General features: G+C 43.2%; 2 protein-coding genes across 2 annotated transcripts; one reads left to right on the top strand and one right to left on the bottom strand.

Annotated features, from left to right (window-relative positions):
- The first annotated feature begins 2,774 nt into the window (after positions 1 to 2,774).
- Positions 2,775 to 5,696, top strand: adoa (2-aminoethanethiol (cysteamine) dioxygenase a). The gene is made up of 2 exons (XM_020918164.2): positions 2,775 to 3,332; positions 4,847 to 5,696. Exons 1-2 carry the CDS (start codon positions 3,003 to 3,005, stop codon positions 5,252 to 5,254), a joined length of 738 nt encoding a protein of 245 aa, XP_020773823.1. The 5' UTR covers positions 2,775 to 3,002; the 3' UTR covers positions 5,255 to 5,696.
- A 1,536-nt stretch (positions 5,697 to 7,232) lies between these two features.
- egr2b (early growth response 2b) lies at positions 7,233 to 9,007 on the bottom strand. The gene is made up of 2 exons (XM_020918163.2): positions 8,701 to 9,007; positions 7,233 to 8,538 (listed from the first exon to the last, which is right to left on the bottom strand). The coding sequence occupies exons 1-2, from the start codon at positions 8,990 to 8,992 to the stop codon at positions 7,505 to 7,507; spliced, it is 1,326 nt and encodes a 441-aa protein (XP_020773822.2). The 5' UTR covers positions 8,993 to 9,007; the 3' UTR covers positions 7,233 to 7,504.
- Between the last annotated feature and the right edge of the window lie 7,877 nt (positions 9,008 to 16,884).

The following is a 16,884-nucleotide window of genomic DNA, read 5'->3' as shown; positions in this document are numbered from 1 at the left end:
AAACTGGAAAAGCTGGGATGAACATTTTTACTGATAGACCTATTGGCATCTTTCATTGTTCATGGGACCCTCACATGAGCGTGGAGGTGCAGGAGCCCACAATTGTAGAGGTAATAGCCTCTGCAGCAAAGTCCTAAACAGAGACAAATGAGCCAGTTCCAGCCCATTGTCCCCGGCTGCTCTTGGACTCAGGAGCCCACAGTGATGGAGGGCCATGGGACACAGTTTACCCTGATGACTTTTGGAGCACTGGCCCCTGACAAACACTTAGTATTTGTGTTGCAGGTGCAGATCAAACACAAGCACAAGTGTAGTCTGACCCATGTGAGAGGTGGGACATGAAGATATTTGAGAGGTCAACTCTGTGTTCTCCTAATCCCCTCTGTCCTCTCTTTGTTCGTTGGGACAAACATTAACATAGCTTTATGCAAATATTTTTTCCAGCAGTCTAATGAATTTTGATCTTTGGCTCATGTTGTAGACATTCTTGGCAGGGCGGGCCCCAGGGCCCACATACAGGCTCTTATTGTCAGCTCGTAATAATGATGGGTGTGATGAGAACTGGGCACAAAGGCATCAGTGACAGTTTCTTCATAAACTGCAGGAGAAGATCTTCAGTTTGGTACAGTTTTACCTTTATTTATTTATTTAGCTCAGCTGGGAACAGGTGTTTCCACCTATTGACTATTGACTCCTACAAGTCAATAGCCACACTCTTGCAGATAATGGAAACTAAAAGTGTATCATGATACAATGATAGACAAGATGACACAGTGTGTAACTGGAAGGATGCCCAGCATAACACTGCTTATTTCACTTTTGCCAGGTGACAAATAATGATCTCCCAAAAAAATCTAAAAAACAAAGCGCCTCTGAGACCCGCTGGTATGTGATTATGCAAATATTGGACACACAATCAGTACTTCAGTCAGATCTTTGGCTGCCACTCTGAGGAAGCTATGATAAATGTCCCTTGACTTTTCTGCAATGTGAGTCATGCACATTTTTAAACAGTCAGAATAATGATGGCTTTATGTTTATCCAATAAACACAGCACACATTCACTTATCCAGCATTCATCTCAACATGAACTGATGGAGATCAATGCCATTCAGAGTGCATACAGCAGGCGTCATGGTTATTCACTTCTACTCAACAGTCTTATGCTTCAGACACAAAACAACATAAGTTCATAGGCCGAGGCCTGATTCTCTAAGCCGTGGGCGTGGCTCGAGGCAGAATATTGCAGAAGCAAGAAAAATAATAACATTCTCAAGTCAAGTTTCATACTTTCATACATCTGGCTGTCACAAGTTTGTCTTTTAGGCTTCAATGACTGTGTTAAATATGTCCTCAACAGAGCCAATATTAAAGAGGGGGTATTATGCAAAATCAGCTTTTGGAGCTTTCTGTCATGTTATTGCTGAGTTTCAGATGACAACACAGCATTCTTTAGACCAGTATTAATTAATACAAATGGGGGGCAGTTAAAATTTATATTGTTAAATTTCAGAAATAAGTTGCAATACATTAAGTTCTTGGGTTTGGTCAATAACTGAAAATACCAGGTACAATGTTTTTAATAACAGGAAAATCTGTCTCTGGCCCCAATTTCGGACTATGACATCATCACAAAGAGTCTGCAAACTGCAAACTGTGATAAGACTGTGAAGGGAGTTTGACTCAGAGGTCAGCAACGAATGTTTAAAACCATGTTAATACCTTGTTTTCCTAAACAACGTATTAAAACATGTTAATATGTTGTTTTCAGCAAATTTAGCATTTTCAAAAAAGTAAAGTAAAAGTAAAAGATAACATGGTGATCTAAATGTGTTGTGTTAGTAAATAATAATACCCTATAGAAGTAAAATAACCCCTCTTTAATCTGTGAGAAAATGGTACAGAAAATGACGCGAAAACATAGGCCGAAATTTGAAATATGAACCACAGAGCAGATCAGGCTATTTGGTGGAGAAAGGTCTCTAAGCAACACGTGTGAGCATGAGCCTCATTATTTCCAAAGAGGATGTGGATTCTTTTTGTTCTAAAGCCTCCTATAAAGCAACCCTCAAGCCACACACACACTCACACATGTGAAATCAAACTGCAGCATGTGAAGAGGTGCTTCAGCCGTGGTCCACAGTGCGCACAAGCACCGTGCGTAACCGGAGCGCGCACATCCATTTTTGGTGTGCGCATAGGAAGTGGCTGAGTTGAGTTTTCCCAAAAGGTTTTATTCTCCTGGAGATTACTAGTTTTCTTTGAGCCACATTTGCAGGCATTAACATCATCAGTGATCTAACATTGAAAACAGTTTTTTGTTTGTATGTTTGTTTGTTTTGTTTTAATTAGACCACTAAATGAAAACTGTAACTTGCAGCAGAATCAACAGAGACGTAGTGTTTGTCCACTGGCCCTGGAATAACAGCAACAGTGGGAAATGACACATACAGACTTGGGCTGAAGAGTTCAGTGTCCGAACGGTCCTAACTGCTCGAGCTGGCCTTTCCCTCTTTAAATCATCAGCTCTCACAAAGGCCTTCGGGAAATGTAGTCTTCGTTAGAAAAGTCTTGTGATTGTAGTTGTATTTCAGTCATGGGTCTTTTAGATTTTCGTGCACCACCAGTATTTATATTTAGACGAATTATTTCAGACAACATTCAATTCGTGGACTGTTATAAATACAAACATGGGTGGCTTAATGTTTTGGCGCTTGACGCTTACAAAACTTGTATTCCCATGCTCCTTTGCGGATGCTGCGCAGTGCGCAGACGCTTTGGTCTGGTCACCACCAGAGGGACAGTAGACTGAGGAAAATGATTAGCGTGGACAGCCTTCTCCGCCAAAAGATGAATTCCTTTACCAGTAACATAGACTGGATGATACAGAAGTTTTAATGTTCTGAGACGTAAACGAGAACGCGTCGAAGCACTCTGTGGACAACGGTGGGAAAACGGAACGGTACGCGTCAGTGCCAGGAATACCGTTAACTGTCTGCAGGATGCCGCGGGACAGAACTCCTCTCATCCAGAAGATCGCCAAACAGGCTTCTATCACCTTTAAAGACTGTCTGTCCAAAGACAATGGAGAGCACAAGCCGCTCCCCGAACAACACAAACAGCTCATCTCCCTCGTAACCGCGCTCAGAGCTGCGGATCTCAAATTAGCTCCCCGGAAAAGCAACCGCCCTGGACCAGAAGGGGCCCAGAGCCCGCCCGTGACTTACATGCACATCTGTGAAACCCCAGTGTTTAGCATGGGCGTGTTTATCCTCCGCACAGGCACCTCTATCCCACTGCACGACCACCCGGGAATGAACGGCATGATAAAGGTAGTCACTAGACTACAACTTTGGCTATGCATGATCTCACTGTAAGACCCAAACCAGACCTTGCCGTAATAATGCACTGTTAACCTAGTTTGACCTTGTTTTAAGCTACCATTTAATAAAGGTTGCTTTATTATCCAAATATAATGTATTAGAGTACCTTTCAGATGGATGTACATATATTTTGAATGAATTACTACAGTACAAGAACCAAAACACTGCGTACTCTTGTTTGGAAGGTGTACAGAAAGCTTGTTTCATCCAGTCATGCCAGAAACTGTTGAAACAAAAGCTACATTTTCACTAGTGGGTTCCATTGGCAGAGATGTGGACTTGCAAGTCTGGACTCAGAAAGAAACTATTTTGATATGAGACTTGACTTGATCAAATGGAAAACATCTTCAACTTGAATGTCAGTGGCATATAACTTGACCTGTAACCTCTTTCTATACAGTTAATAGTCAGATGCACTTTCAGTGCTGGAACATGCCTCTTGTGACTTCTGTACTCTAAATAATTTGTAAAATGTACTTGAAATTCACAGCAGAGGACTTATGACTTAACTTGGGGTTGTGGGCCAATGACTTGACACTTGACTCGAACTTGAGGACAAAGTGTACCAGTACTTTCTTGTATTGATGATGATCTACGATCATGATCGATAACAATGGGGACCTCAAAGGTTGTCCACACAACAAGCATAAAAGAAAATTGTGTTGGAAATTAACTTCACATAATTTATTTGCATCATTTACTACTCTGAATCAGCACTGACACACATGACATATTCTTTTGAACTGAGAATGACGATTCTGTGGCCATACCAGCTTGTCAAAGCCTGAATCTGTCAGATCTCAGAAGCTAAGCAGGCTGGGCCTCGGTAGTACTTGGATGGGAGGAATTCCAGGTGCCACAGTGGGGAGCCAGTGGCAAAAACTGTCATTGTGTCCTTAGGCAAGACACTTCACCCACATTGCCTAGTATTAAAGTGGTGTGTGTGTGTGAGTGATGGTGGTGGTCGGAGGGGCCGATGGCGCAGATTGGCAGCCTCGCTTCTGTCAGTCTGTCCCAGGGCAGCTGTGGCTACAGTAGTAGCTTACCACCACTGAGTGTGAAGTGACTGAATAATGAACTGTAAAGCGCTTTGGGTATCTTGAAAGGCGTTATATAAATGCAATCAATCAATGAACTGAGAATGACGATTATACACAGGCACAGTATAATTTTTGGATAAATAGGGCTGTGCAGACTTTGGGAATGACTAATCTAGAAGAATAATGCCTTATACCTGACACTTGTAATGCACTTTACAGACTCAAGGCCTCTCAAAGTGCTACACTGAAGTCATTATTCATTTATTCCATACTCTCTTGCCGTAAGCTACTATTGTAACCCACACTTTGCCTTGTGGAAACAAGTCAACACTTCATGTTCACATGTTCATTATTTTACATATTCAGTGTTTTTTTGTGTGTACTTGAATGGTGCAGTAACACTTGTATGATCTTTATGTTTAGGTGCTGTATGGGAAGGTGGGTGTGCGCTGCTTTGACAAACTGGACTCTGATGGAGCGGTGCCCCCTGTGTTTGAGCCGCCCCTGAGTCATTCACAGGTCCCGTCTCTTTGCCGCTCTATGCTGCACTGTGTGTCTGAGTACTCTGCCAGCAGTCCCCCCTGTCTACTCACTCCCCAACGAGACAACTTGCACCAGATTGAAGCATTAGGGGGGCCTGCTGCCTTCCTGGACATCTTGGCACCCCCCTATGACCCTGACAATAACCGAGACTGTCACTACTACAGAGTCCTGCAGGTCTCAGCCCCAAGCTCTGAGTCTCCAGAGGAAACATGGCTTTTAGAGATTCCTCAGCCAGAGGACTTCTGGTGTGGGGGCCAGGCTTACCCCGGGCCCCCAGTGTCAGTGTGAGGAGTGACTTGTGTCTCAGAATGCACCCTGCAGCTCGGTGCGTCTGGGTAAGTGGATGTGAAGACGAGTGCTTACAGTTGGATAATGCAACAGGGTTTGGACAGAGTTTTTCCTGGACCTCATAAACACTAATATCAGACTTAAATGTTACAGTATTCATTTTCTAAAGCAACTATTCCATCTTCTCTGATTAAAATTCAATGCAATGTGCATTAAATGTTTTAATTTGAAGCAAGAGCTAACATTCCAAAGCAGCTTGCTTTATTCAGTGCAGTGTTTTCAGAAAGACTGTTAGCGGTTGGAATGACAGAAAAGCACACGTTTGGTTTACCCAGCTAGAGCCGACTGGACCAAGCTATGACATATCTAGAGCTGCTGACAAGTTCAGGTCTGGACATGTTATTGATTGTAATGATTATTAATCAATAAATAATGTCATACATCCATTTCCTATCTGTGCCTTTACACCCGGAATGTTAATGGTCATCATTCACCAATCATCAGGTAAATCTGAGATTCGTACATGTTGAAACAGACGACTGTTGAATGGACTGGAACATAAGTATCAAGAGGTCAGTATCAATACTGTTTACTTCAAATTGCCAGAACATACTGAAAATTATTCCATTAACCGAACAGGATCAGGAAGAAATGAGTGCTTTGCAGAGCAGACTCCAGTAAGATGTATTTTGACACAATGTATTTCATGGATTTATTTTTAATTACTGCGGTAGCTTTTTTTTTTTTTTTTTTTTTTTTTACATAAAAATTTTAAACACAGATACAGAGCTTTACAAGATAATGTAAGAAAACCATCCATTTCTACTTGGGTAAAAGTACACATAAATTATATTTCAAACATTCATCTTAATAAATCATTAAACCATTTAAACATCCAAGATTTAATTAAAGGCAACTGGTGCTAAGAACAATTTGTTATTGGTTTATAATTCTGGGGAACTCATCATTTAGGCCTTGTACTATCAGGGTAATAAAATAAAAAATAAAAAAAGCAACCAACTTGTCTGCTCAAAATGTAATATAAGTACCCACTCTAAATACTGTAAAGTTAAAGAGGGGAAACAATTGCGACATACTGGAGGACAGCAGCACTAACCTAATTTGAGCTTGACACCACTGAAATGTGTTTTCTTAAATTGTCTCATTTTCAACAAAGTGAATATAAAGCTTGTGATAAAATGTAACATTGAGGGCCTAAATGCTTGGTGTCATGGTAAATAACAGTGACTTAAGGGCCTTGCGCGGGTTGAAATGGACGCATTCCTTGATCGTGGCCCATGTGATAAAGAGATGAACCACGTCGTTCACCTTTTAACATTTAAAATTTAAACATTTAACTCACATTTGTTAAAATGACCTGTGCGGGCCTGATCACATGCGCCTGTATTCGCTGCTTGGTATATTAAGCGCGTGTAAAATGGGATGCTGAATGGATACTGATACTTGTGTAAGGAGAAGTCGGCGTCCAGAGGCGGTGTAGATCTCCGCTGTCAAACATACCGCTGTCAAAACACTGCATATGACGGAACGCCAGCCTTTTAAACACTAGTTTGTTGGTTACCAAAACACTAGCCTTCCTTTAAAAACTATAGGTAGCTAAACTTTAGGCCGAGGCTATGTAAAGAAAACCTTAAATCATTCGAGTAAAAAAATGAATTGATGAAATGAAGAAAAAACGATCGTGTCTTATTTTAGTAAATAAAGTAGCCTAAATACAGGCCTTGCTTGATTTTTTTTTTGTCTTTGCTCTCCCTGAAGAGAGCGCACATGAAGGGATGAAGAAAAACAACGTGTGCTCCAGGGCCAAACTCTGCGCGTCACGGGACATTCCCACGCACTTTCCTCGCGGTGAATGCGGCCCACAGTCTCATTAGTCAGAACTAAAGAAGACATTAGCGCTTCCATTATTAAACCACTTCAATGAAATTTGACTTGGACAAAAACACAGAGGCGTGTGCTCATTCAGTCATATTTAATTCACTGCACCACTGCACACTGCACAATAGATATTTACACATTTATATTTTACATATTTTACATTTTTTTTTATTTTATTTTATTTTTTACAAAAAAGTTGTTTTGTATAGTATAAAAATATAGGCTATTCTTTTCATTTCTGTCGGAGCGCGATAAAAGGCACTACAAGGCGCTGCATGAGCAACGCCATTCTTAGCCAGTTTATAAAGTTTTTATACGCTTGTCCCCACAAGTACTTGGTGCCGATGCGCGCTATGAACAAAGCGCGCTCGAGCCAGATGAAGAAGAAGACGCAGCAGAAGATTTGCGTTCCTTCTGTCGCAGGTGAATCTTCGTATGCCGCTTCCGCTCATCGCTGCGCGCAAACTTTCGTCCGCAGAAGTCACAGGCAAAAGGCTTCTCACCCGTGTGCGTGCGAATGTGGGTGGTCAAGTGATCACTTCGACTGAAGTTGCGCATACATATGCGGCACTGAAAGGGCTTGTGTCCTGTGTGGATGCGTATGTGACGCGTTAGTTCGTCAGAGCGGGAGAAGCGGCGGTCACAACCTTCGGCTGGGCACGGGTATGGCCTCTCGTGTACTGGGGTTTTGCTGGGCCGGTTGGGATATTTCCGGGGCCGCAGAATGGGCCGAAGAGGCAGGTTCTGTGGGCTGTAAGCAGAGGGCAGTCGTGAGCCTGCCTCAAGGCCTGCAGGTGCCCCAAGGGTGAAGTTCCTGATGGTGTTCAGCGGGGTCAGTGGTGGCGGCACGCGGAATGTGTCTAACGGACATGGTCCAAAGGGCTTTCGTTCTGGGAGTTCTCGCTGACATGTGGGTTGGAAGAAGCCAGTGTAGTCCGGAATAAGGGGGAATAGCCCTGGGTCTGCAGCCGTGGGCTTTGGAGAGGAGTAGGAGGGTGGTGGGTAAGACATGGGCCCGGAGGGTGCCAGAAACGCTGATGGGTCCTGGAACTCCCCACAGGTGGAGGATGTGTATGGTGGTGGTGGGGAGTACATCTGCTCCTCAGGCTGAGTCTGTGCCATGCTGCAGCTTTGTGCACGGGACAAGTGACCGGGAGAGCGCGAGGATGGCGAAGAGCATGCGGAGGAGGAGGGGGGCGGAGGCTGCGCCACGTTGAAGATCCCTGACACAATGTTAATGACCCCCTCGGGGCTCCATGAGCCCGGGTATTGAGAGTCAATGGAGAACTTGCCCATGTAGGTGAATGTTTGACGGGGACCCGGGGCCAAAGCAGGGGCCAGCCCACTGTAAGACAGTCTCTCTGCAGAGTGGTCCAGAAGTGGTTCTGTACGAGGCAAGACAAAGTTCAGAAGGTGTAGCTCAACACGTCTTTCTAAAATATATATTTAAATAGCCCGTACATATGCCCAACAATTCGAAAAGCTCTGATTCCACTTCCTTCCATTTCATTTTCATTATGGACAGCATATTTTTGAATGCCTCTTACCTGTGGTGGTCGGATCGTAGTGGCCCAACTCGCTGCTGAAGGGGGCGGTGGAGTGGAGGGCGCCCGATATGTCTTCCATGGAGTACACGCTATCTGGCCCTGAATGAGCGTAGCTCCCTAGGCTCACAGCCACTTTGTCCAGGGTTTTTGCGGTCATGGTTTCCGCTGAGCGCAGGTGCGTGTGTGCGCTGTCGGTGGAGAGCTTTGGGTCAGTCCCGGAGCGCACGACGATAGTGAGATCAAGAGCAGGGCCTGCGTCTCGCTTTGGTTTTAAGGGAATCCTTTTCAACATGTTGACACGTCATTGCCCTTATAGGGAGTGGGAGTGGCGAGAACTTACACTCTGTGCATAGGCGCTGCAGCCTCTCATTGGTTGATCTCTGTGTGACGTGGCCAGACATAGGTTGTCAAAGACCTGCTCCAGACTCCGTGCAGGCTTCAGACAAAATCAAGCTCTTCGGCAGTCACAAGAACACGTCCTTTTATCCAAAGACTTTAAAACTCTTATATTTGCCTACTTGTTCAAACGAAAGATTCCGGGTTTGACTTACCATAAAAGGTGTGATCCGGTGCACAAGGTACACTTCACTGTGCTATATTTGGCTTTGTTCCGGAAAGTGATGCTCGGAAAGTGTCACTCAAAGCGACCACAGGCAAATGATGCGGAGCGGAATCTCCTCAGAGGAAAGTGCGCGCGCGTTTTCACTCCACGCGAGGAAATTACTGTTTCAGTCAAAACAGTTACAATTAGAGCAGGTACGGAGAGCAGTGGGCAGCGGGGAGTAAACACGGATGAACTTAAAATAGCCTATATCCGTAGATATATGCAGGCTGAGTATAGGCCTTCTGCTAGACATATGATGGCAGTATGGACAAAGTCTACATAAAAATTCTGAAAAACGCTACATTAGCTGCAGAATAGCCCTATATCCTTTATATAAATACGACATTTGAATGCACTGATAAGCCTGGGAGGGAGAGAGCGCCCTCCCGCGGTGCGTCATGACACTGTCTCCTTGGTGCACACAGTGTAAAGTCCCTTCGTGGGAGGACAAGTTGACAAACAGAAATGTGGTGGATTTTTGTTTCCACTCAGTGTTTGTACCTTAATATAACTATGTGGTGTATGCAAACAAGTTGACATAGCCAATTTCTAAATAAAGATACAAACGGGTTCGCCCCCCGGTGTTAAATAAAACTCCAACAACATACTGGACATGTATGTTGATAATAATTTTGAATTCATTAGTTTCACTTTTTTCAAAATCAGAACGACCAAAATTGGAAGTAGAAGTCGCGGACAAAGCAGTCTAGATTTCAGCCACAGCACTGTCCCGGCGGTCACACCCTCCGAGCATCCATCAGCCTCGCGCCTACACTCCCGTCAATAACAGGCTTCAACGAACACGCGCCTCCACCTGAGAGGGAGACCTGATAGAGGAGAAGATAGACGGAAAAGAGGAGAGAGATGGGGATAGAAACAGAAGAAGAAAGTTTAAGGAAGTGGGGAAAATACTAACTCTGTGACCTCTGAACATTCGGGAGATCTTGGCAGTACAGAGCTGATAAATAGGTCACCATATTGAACTGTGAAGAAGAAGCTGTACGTTATGGAAGGGTATCACATGAATAAAAGCGGAATAATATATATTTTTAAAAAGCATAAACATGTGTGTATAATTAGGATTATACATTATTTAATATTTTTTCTTGTCAAGGTTTGTGTTACCGAATTTTCCACTTGGAGCACTTTGTCAGACAGCAGCAGAGGGAGGCTCAAGGTTAAGAGAATAAAACCTGCCTTTGGTTCAGTCCTGAATTACAATACGCAGAATGGTGACATAGTAATAATGTGATTCCATTATGACCTACCACATTCATAAAACATGAATGACATCTCTGATGAAGTGGGCAGAACAGTGAAGCCAGTAGAGAAGTACTGACATTACGCAGCAGCAGCTGGGTTAATGCCCTGCTCAAAGGCACTTCAGTAGCACTCTGTAACCAGTCCTCACTGGAACACACTAAAGCCATTTTCACGGAGATGGACTATCATAGAGTCAGCAACACAACCTCTGCTTTTCTTCACTGATTACTGACTGGTCTGATTTCTCATTACCCCATGATCAGACACACAGTTGCTGTTGGCTGTTTAGGGTCCAGGGTTACACCGGAGGACAGTGCTATGTTTTGATTATTTGGGGTTTGAGGCCAGAGAAAAGAAGAGAGCAGTGAAGGTGTGTGGTGTGGTTGGTAAAGGAGTTTCTGCAAGCATTAACGGAAAGGTGCACTAAGGCCTCATATTTACTTCATATATTTATCACAAAAAGGAATAAATTGTTAATTGTTGAAGTTGAAACAATTCATTGACACATGAACCAAGTTCCTAAATAAAACGAAAATATAGGAGCAAAAGAATACCCCTTGTTTATAATATTTGTCCATGATATGAATGAGTCCATCAGAGGCACAGTTTATGACAGTCTAATGTAACCTGATGTGTCCTGATTGGGCAGCTTTAGAGAAGGAAGAGTGACTATAGATAGATCTATTATTATTGGGTGATTGTCACAGTGATAGTGCAGTGGAGCACATACAGAAGCAGATAAGACTCAGTGGACTTGTGAGAGAGTGTTGTGCTGACAAGGCTGAGGGCAGAGAATGTGAGCTGAAACAGTGTGAACGGCACATGAACAAAAGCCTGAGCCACAAAAGGCTCTCACATCCACAGCACAGCATCTCAAAAGCTCCTGCTCCTTGGGCCCATGAGAGGAATGTGTCCGCCTCCACACTGCCATCAGGAAGCACTGGGCGCGGGGACAGCGGCGTTCGCCCACGGACACAAACATGCAGCCCTGTGCCCAGAGGACAGGCCCCGCCAGAGGCCTCCTCAGCAGCTGTCTCTCAGGGCCCTTCCAAATACTGTGACGATTAAAGGAAAAGTTTGGAGTTTTAAGAGTTATAAATGCAGCTCTGCAACACAAGCACTTTCACTCAGACTCCCACAGTGAGACTGAGGTCTGCAGACTGACTCCAGCTCTGAGCCAAAACAACTCAACACATTATTTACATTGAAAACATCGAACACTCACTCAGTGATGTCAGTAACAAATCTCTGAGATACCATATAACTGTTTTGAAATAACTGCAACATGACATCAAAGTGGTTCTAAAACAGCATTTTACAGCTAGATATGATATCATGTCATCACAGTATATGCAATAATAAAAAGAACTGGGACCTTTGTCCTGTTATAATACAGTTTATTCTTTTGAGTTCTGCATGCTCCTGAGATATTGTGTGCATGTCTTCTCTTTAAATTATTATATTCCATTGATTAACATTAAAAAATCTCAAAATCTGTGTGAAATACTTTTGAAACTGAGAACTTTTAATTAGAGATAAAGAGTTTCATTCCAGGAACAATGTGCAGAACAGAAAGGGAAAACTTGCACTACTGGAATCAAGACTAGAATCAGAATGTGATGTGAATTGCCTCTTATGGAGAGTTCTGGACATAATGAAACTCTACAGTTTTAACTGTAGAGACCAGAGCATCTGACAATAACCTGATGAGACTAAATTGCCACTGTCTGCCCTGAAACTTCATACACAAAGCTTGCAATGAATAAGAGAATAATGTTAAATCAAAGAAAAAGTCAAATTTAATTCACATGAAGTAACTGAGGCACATGCTGAGTCATGGTGACCCCAAGGCCCCAAGCCTCCTACACTTGCATTCACTGTGAGCGGAGAACTTCCATGGAGGAAGTGTTTGCATTGGGCTATCTAAATGATCTCCGAGTGATCAGTGACTGGTGTGCAGACGCGTGTGTTTTCTCCAGAGATCATCTAAAGGAAAGCATGACAGATTGGAGCTGAGAAAATCTCCATTGTGCCGACATGTTCACCCCACTGACAGTTCAGCAGGCAGAAAACGAAAGGGGGCTGGATGTGGGGGCGGTGGTCCTGGGGGGTCAGGGACTGTGGGAGGACTGGGTTTTTCTTGCTAATGCCGTGTAGGTGTCTCTTTCTTCTGGTTATCTCAGGGGTTAAGCAGACACCTTCCACAAATGGACACATGGAGGTCTTCCCAGCTCTGTGTTGAACAGTTCTGTTTGTGGCAGACTGTAGGTGACTTTTCTGACGGGGCTCTGCTTCTTGCTTGTCTCCATGGAGATGCTTTTGCAACATATATATCCGGCATTTATATCATTAAGGGTGTTTTATTGCTATGAAATACAGACTGTGAGCACCCCTCCACAGAACTAACCTGGACCCTGGTTTGGAGCTATATACAGTCGTGGACAAAATTGTTGGTACCCCTCTGTAAGGACAGAAAAATCAACAATGGTCACTGTAATAACTTGAAACTGAGAAAAACAATAATAAATAAAAAATTCCTGACAAAAAAAGCTATGAAAATCAGACACTGTTTTTGAATTGTTGTTCAACAGAATTATTTAAAAAAACAAACTAATGGAACTGGCCTGGACAAAAATGACGGTACCCCTAGAAAAGATTGTAAATAACTGAACAATAGGGACATGTTAAACTTAGGTGAGTCCTCTAATTTGCACCACAGGTGTCTTCAAACTTGTCCTCAGTCAGTCTGCCTGTTTAAAGGGGGACATGTGTCATTGTGCTGTTTGGGGACATGATGGAGACAATACTGAACATGGACCAGAGAAAGAGAAGAAGAGAACTGTGTCAGGAGACAAGAGAGAAAATGATAGACAAGCAGGTTATCGATAAAGTCAATAAGACCATCTCCAAACAGTCTGATGTTCCTGTGATTACAGTTGCACATTCAGTAGTTTAAAGTCCACAGGACTGTAGCCAACCTCCCTGGACATGACCTCAAAAGGAAAATTGATGACAAATTGAAGAGATGGATCATACGAAGGGAACCAAAGAGCCCAGAACAACCTCCAAACTAATTAAATGTGAACTCAAAGGGCAAGGTACATCAGTGTCAGATCACACCATCTGTCACTGTTTGAGTCAAAGTGGACTTCATGTGAGGACACCACTGCTGAGAGCACATCATAAAAAAATGAGACTGGAATTTGTCATGATGCATATTGACAAGCCACAAAGGTTCTGGGAGAATGTCCTTTGGACAGATGAGCCAATACTAGAGCTCTTTGGTAAGACACATCAGCGCTATGTTCACAGATGTAAAAATGAAGCACACCAAGAAAAGAACACTGTCCCTACTGTGAAGCATGGAGGAGGCTTGATTATGTTCTGGGACTGTTTTGCTGCATCTGCCACAGGGTGTCTTGAATCTGTGCAAAATACAATGGAATCTCAAACCTGTCAAGGTATTTTGGACCAAAATGTGTTGACTAGTGTCAGAAAGCTTAGTCTCAGTCATAGGCCATGGGTCTTTCAACAGGACAATGACTCAAACCACACAGCTAAAAACACCTAAGAATGGCTAAGAACAAAACATTGGACTGTTCTGCAGAGGTCTGTGAGCCCAGATCTCAATTCTATTTAACATCTGTGAAATGAGCTGAAAGATGCTGTCTGGAGAAAGAACCCTTCAAACCTGAGACAACTAGAGCAGTTTGCTCATGAGAAGTGGGTCAAAATACCTGCTGACCAGTGCAGAAGTCTCATTAACAGTTACAGAAATCATCTGCTTGCAGAGTTTGCCTCAAATGGTTGTGCAACAAAATATTAAGTTAAGGTTACCATCATTTTTGTCCAGGCCAGTTTCATTATTTTGTTTTTTCTAATTATTTTTGTTGAACCACAGGTGAAAAACAATGTTTGATTTTTGTTGGACAGTTTTCAGTACATTTTGATTTATTATTGATTTTCTCAGTTTCAAGTCATTTCAGTGATCATTGTTGATTTTTCTTTCATTTCCAGAGGGGTACCAAGAATTTTGTCCATGTCTGTAAGTTTTTCCATATTACATATGGAATACAATTCCATACTGTATAAAATTCCAGGCCATGCACAAACATCTTCATAGAGAAAAGCAGGTGGTGTACTAGCCATCAGAAAACTTCCATACTGAACCTTTAAGATCACTGAGTTATTTCATGAGTCTCCTGGTGGGACTTACAAGTCACATCTCAAATAACCATTTAGTAGTCACATATGGCCCAGGAACACTAGGACATATATTCAGACACAAAATGCTTCTATGTCTGCTGTTCTGGTTTGGTGGTAGGTTTGTGGACATTTTTGACAGAGACCTGGTTTATTTCCACTTCAACAAGAGAACTGAGAGAACAGACTAGAGGAGTCCAGAGCCTTTTGATATTATAACCTGTAATTGCTCATGAACAGTCCGTATGTAGGTTCTTGTTTGGGACAGGTCTGAGTAAATGCCTCATTTATCATTGCCGCTCATGTAGCCTCGTGTCGAAGTCCACATGGGAGCGGCCAAAGGTCAGAGGTCATGGTGATTTGGTTGGGGCTCATTAAAGCGGTCCCCAGCCTGCACCATTAGACTGAGCTGGCTCCATCGTTGACATTTGACTTGAGCATCATCAGAAAACATTACTGCTAATGTCCTGGAACAACCATAAAGAGTTTGAATAATGTTCTCATCTGGGCTCATTAAAACCAGCCGCGGTGTGCACAGCCTATCAACAGGACTTTTATCTGACACAGTTTGGAGCTACGCTGAATGGCTCTATATAGACAACAGGTGCACAGGTACAAGGCAACAGAAGAGGTCCATTTAGGTCCACTGAATCTTTAACATTTGACCTGGAACATGTAAACACCAAAACATTTGACGCTTAAAGGGGCACTATGTATGCTTTTAGATGGAGGGTGCGAAATCTTCTACTTTCTATGGCGTTGTTGTTTGACCAAAATGTTACGTACAAATCCCTTCAACTGAATTAATGAAAGATTTTTATTGCTGAGAAAAATGCATGAGACCTGATCTCATGGTGCCTCTTTCTTGTCTGTATGGAGATATGGAAGTTAAATGAAATGCCATACTGTGGAATATCCCAGGCAAAGCAATAAAATCTCTATGGGGACAAACATGTGGCAGGCCCTCCACCACTAAAGTTACATAGTGCCTCTTTAAATACAAGCCTTCTCTGTGATTCTGGACCATGTGTTAGGTGCATGTGTATAGGTCTGACACTGATGGGTGGTATTTTTGTCCTGTGTGCACTGCAGGATCCAGGAGCACATGTCAACGCCGCACACTCTTTGACTGTTCAGACAAAATGGTAAAGACATTAGGCAAATGGCCTCATTAGAGCCGTTCATCTTCACCTGTTGACTGGCTGCTCCCAGGAGCTGCTCAGGTGTCAGCGAGTAACAAACGAGGCCGACTAATCTGTGTTTGAGTTAGTGTGGGCCGCCCGAGCCAGGCCTGTGGAGACCAGGGCGGGCTCTACCTGCACGCCCATTAGACTAAAGCCCATCCATCAAACTGATCCATCTTCAGTATTCAGCAGCTGTCCATCACAATAATGAGCCACTGTGTTCAACAAATGCCTCCATAAATACTCCAAGCAGCGTCCAGTCACGTTCAATGTCTTCCATATTGTTGTCCAATGTCCTGCTTTTGTTTCCTCTATCCAATGTCTTCCCTGTCGGTGGAATGGGCATAAAAGTCACAGGCGTTACACAGCGCTGTAAAGATCCATTAATATTTATGTGTGCCATAATCATTAATGAGAGAAATAATTGGACGTGTCTTCATGTCATGCTTTGTTAACATGTAGCATCAGACCACACAGTAATCGTACTGCTCCTGAAATCCAGTCTCACAGGGAGGAGTCCAGTTCTGTCCACAGTGTCTCCAGCAGGACCACCACAAGCCGGTGTCTCATGTTGGGATCTAATTCAGGTGGTTCTGCCTGGGCCCACAGACATGCATGTACCCAGAGACTGTGTGTGTGAGGGTGTATTCATATTCCAATAACCCTCTGCTGGTTTCAGGACTGTCATTATTATTATAGTGAAGGACACTCATTTGTCCTTGTTACGCCAGAGAATATGAACACACTGAATATTTGTGCTGCCATTTTCTGCAGATGTCTCCATCTTTCTCTGAGCTCACCCCGAATCATTCCCCATAATTTAGACATTTATATAATGCAGACGATTATTATTCCCAGATCATTGAACAAGTCACTTTATCAGTGTGTCAAAGGCTGTATCGCTGAAAGAGTGAGGCCTTGAAGTCATTT

The sequence above is a fragment of the Boleophthalmus pectinirostris genome, unplaced genomic scaffold (genome assembly GCF_026225935.1).
Source record: "Boleophthalmus pectinirostris isolate CB_2022bp ecotype Guang Dong unplaced genomic scaffold, ASM2622593v1 HiC_scaffold_14, whole genome shotgun sequence".
Taxonomy (NCBI): domain Eukaryota; kingdom Metazoa; phylum Chordata; class Actinopteri; order Gobiiformes; family Gobiidae; genus Boleophthalmus; species Boleophthalmus pectinirostris.
This window is presented reverse-complemented; position numbering and strand designations above follow the sequence as displayed.

Coding starts and splice junctions, on each gene's coding strand:
- adoa (XM_020918164.2), top strand. CDS start 3,003: ATGCCGCGGGACAGAACTCCTCTCATCCAGAAGATCGCCAAACAGGCT. Junction 3,333..4,846: donor GAATGAACGGCATGATAAAG/GTAGTCACTAGA, acceptor CTTTATGTTTAG/GTGCTGTATGGGAAGGTGGG.
- egr2b (XM_020918163.2), bottom strand. CDS start 8,992: ATGTTGAAAAGGATTCCCTTAAAACCAAAGCGAGACGCAGGCCCTGCT. Junction 8,539..8,700: donor CTACGATCCGACCACCACAG/GTAAGAGGCATT, acceptor TGCCTCGTACAG/AACCACTTCTGGACCACTCT.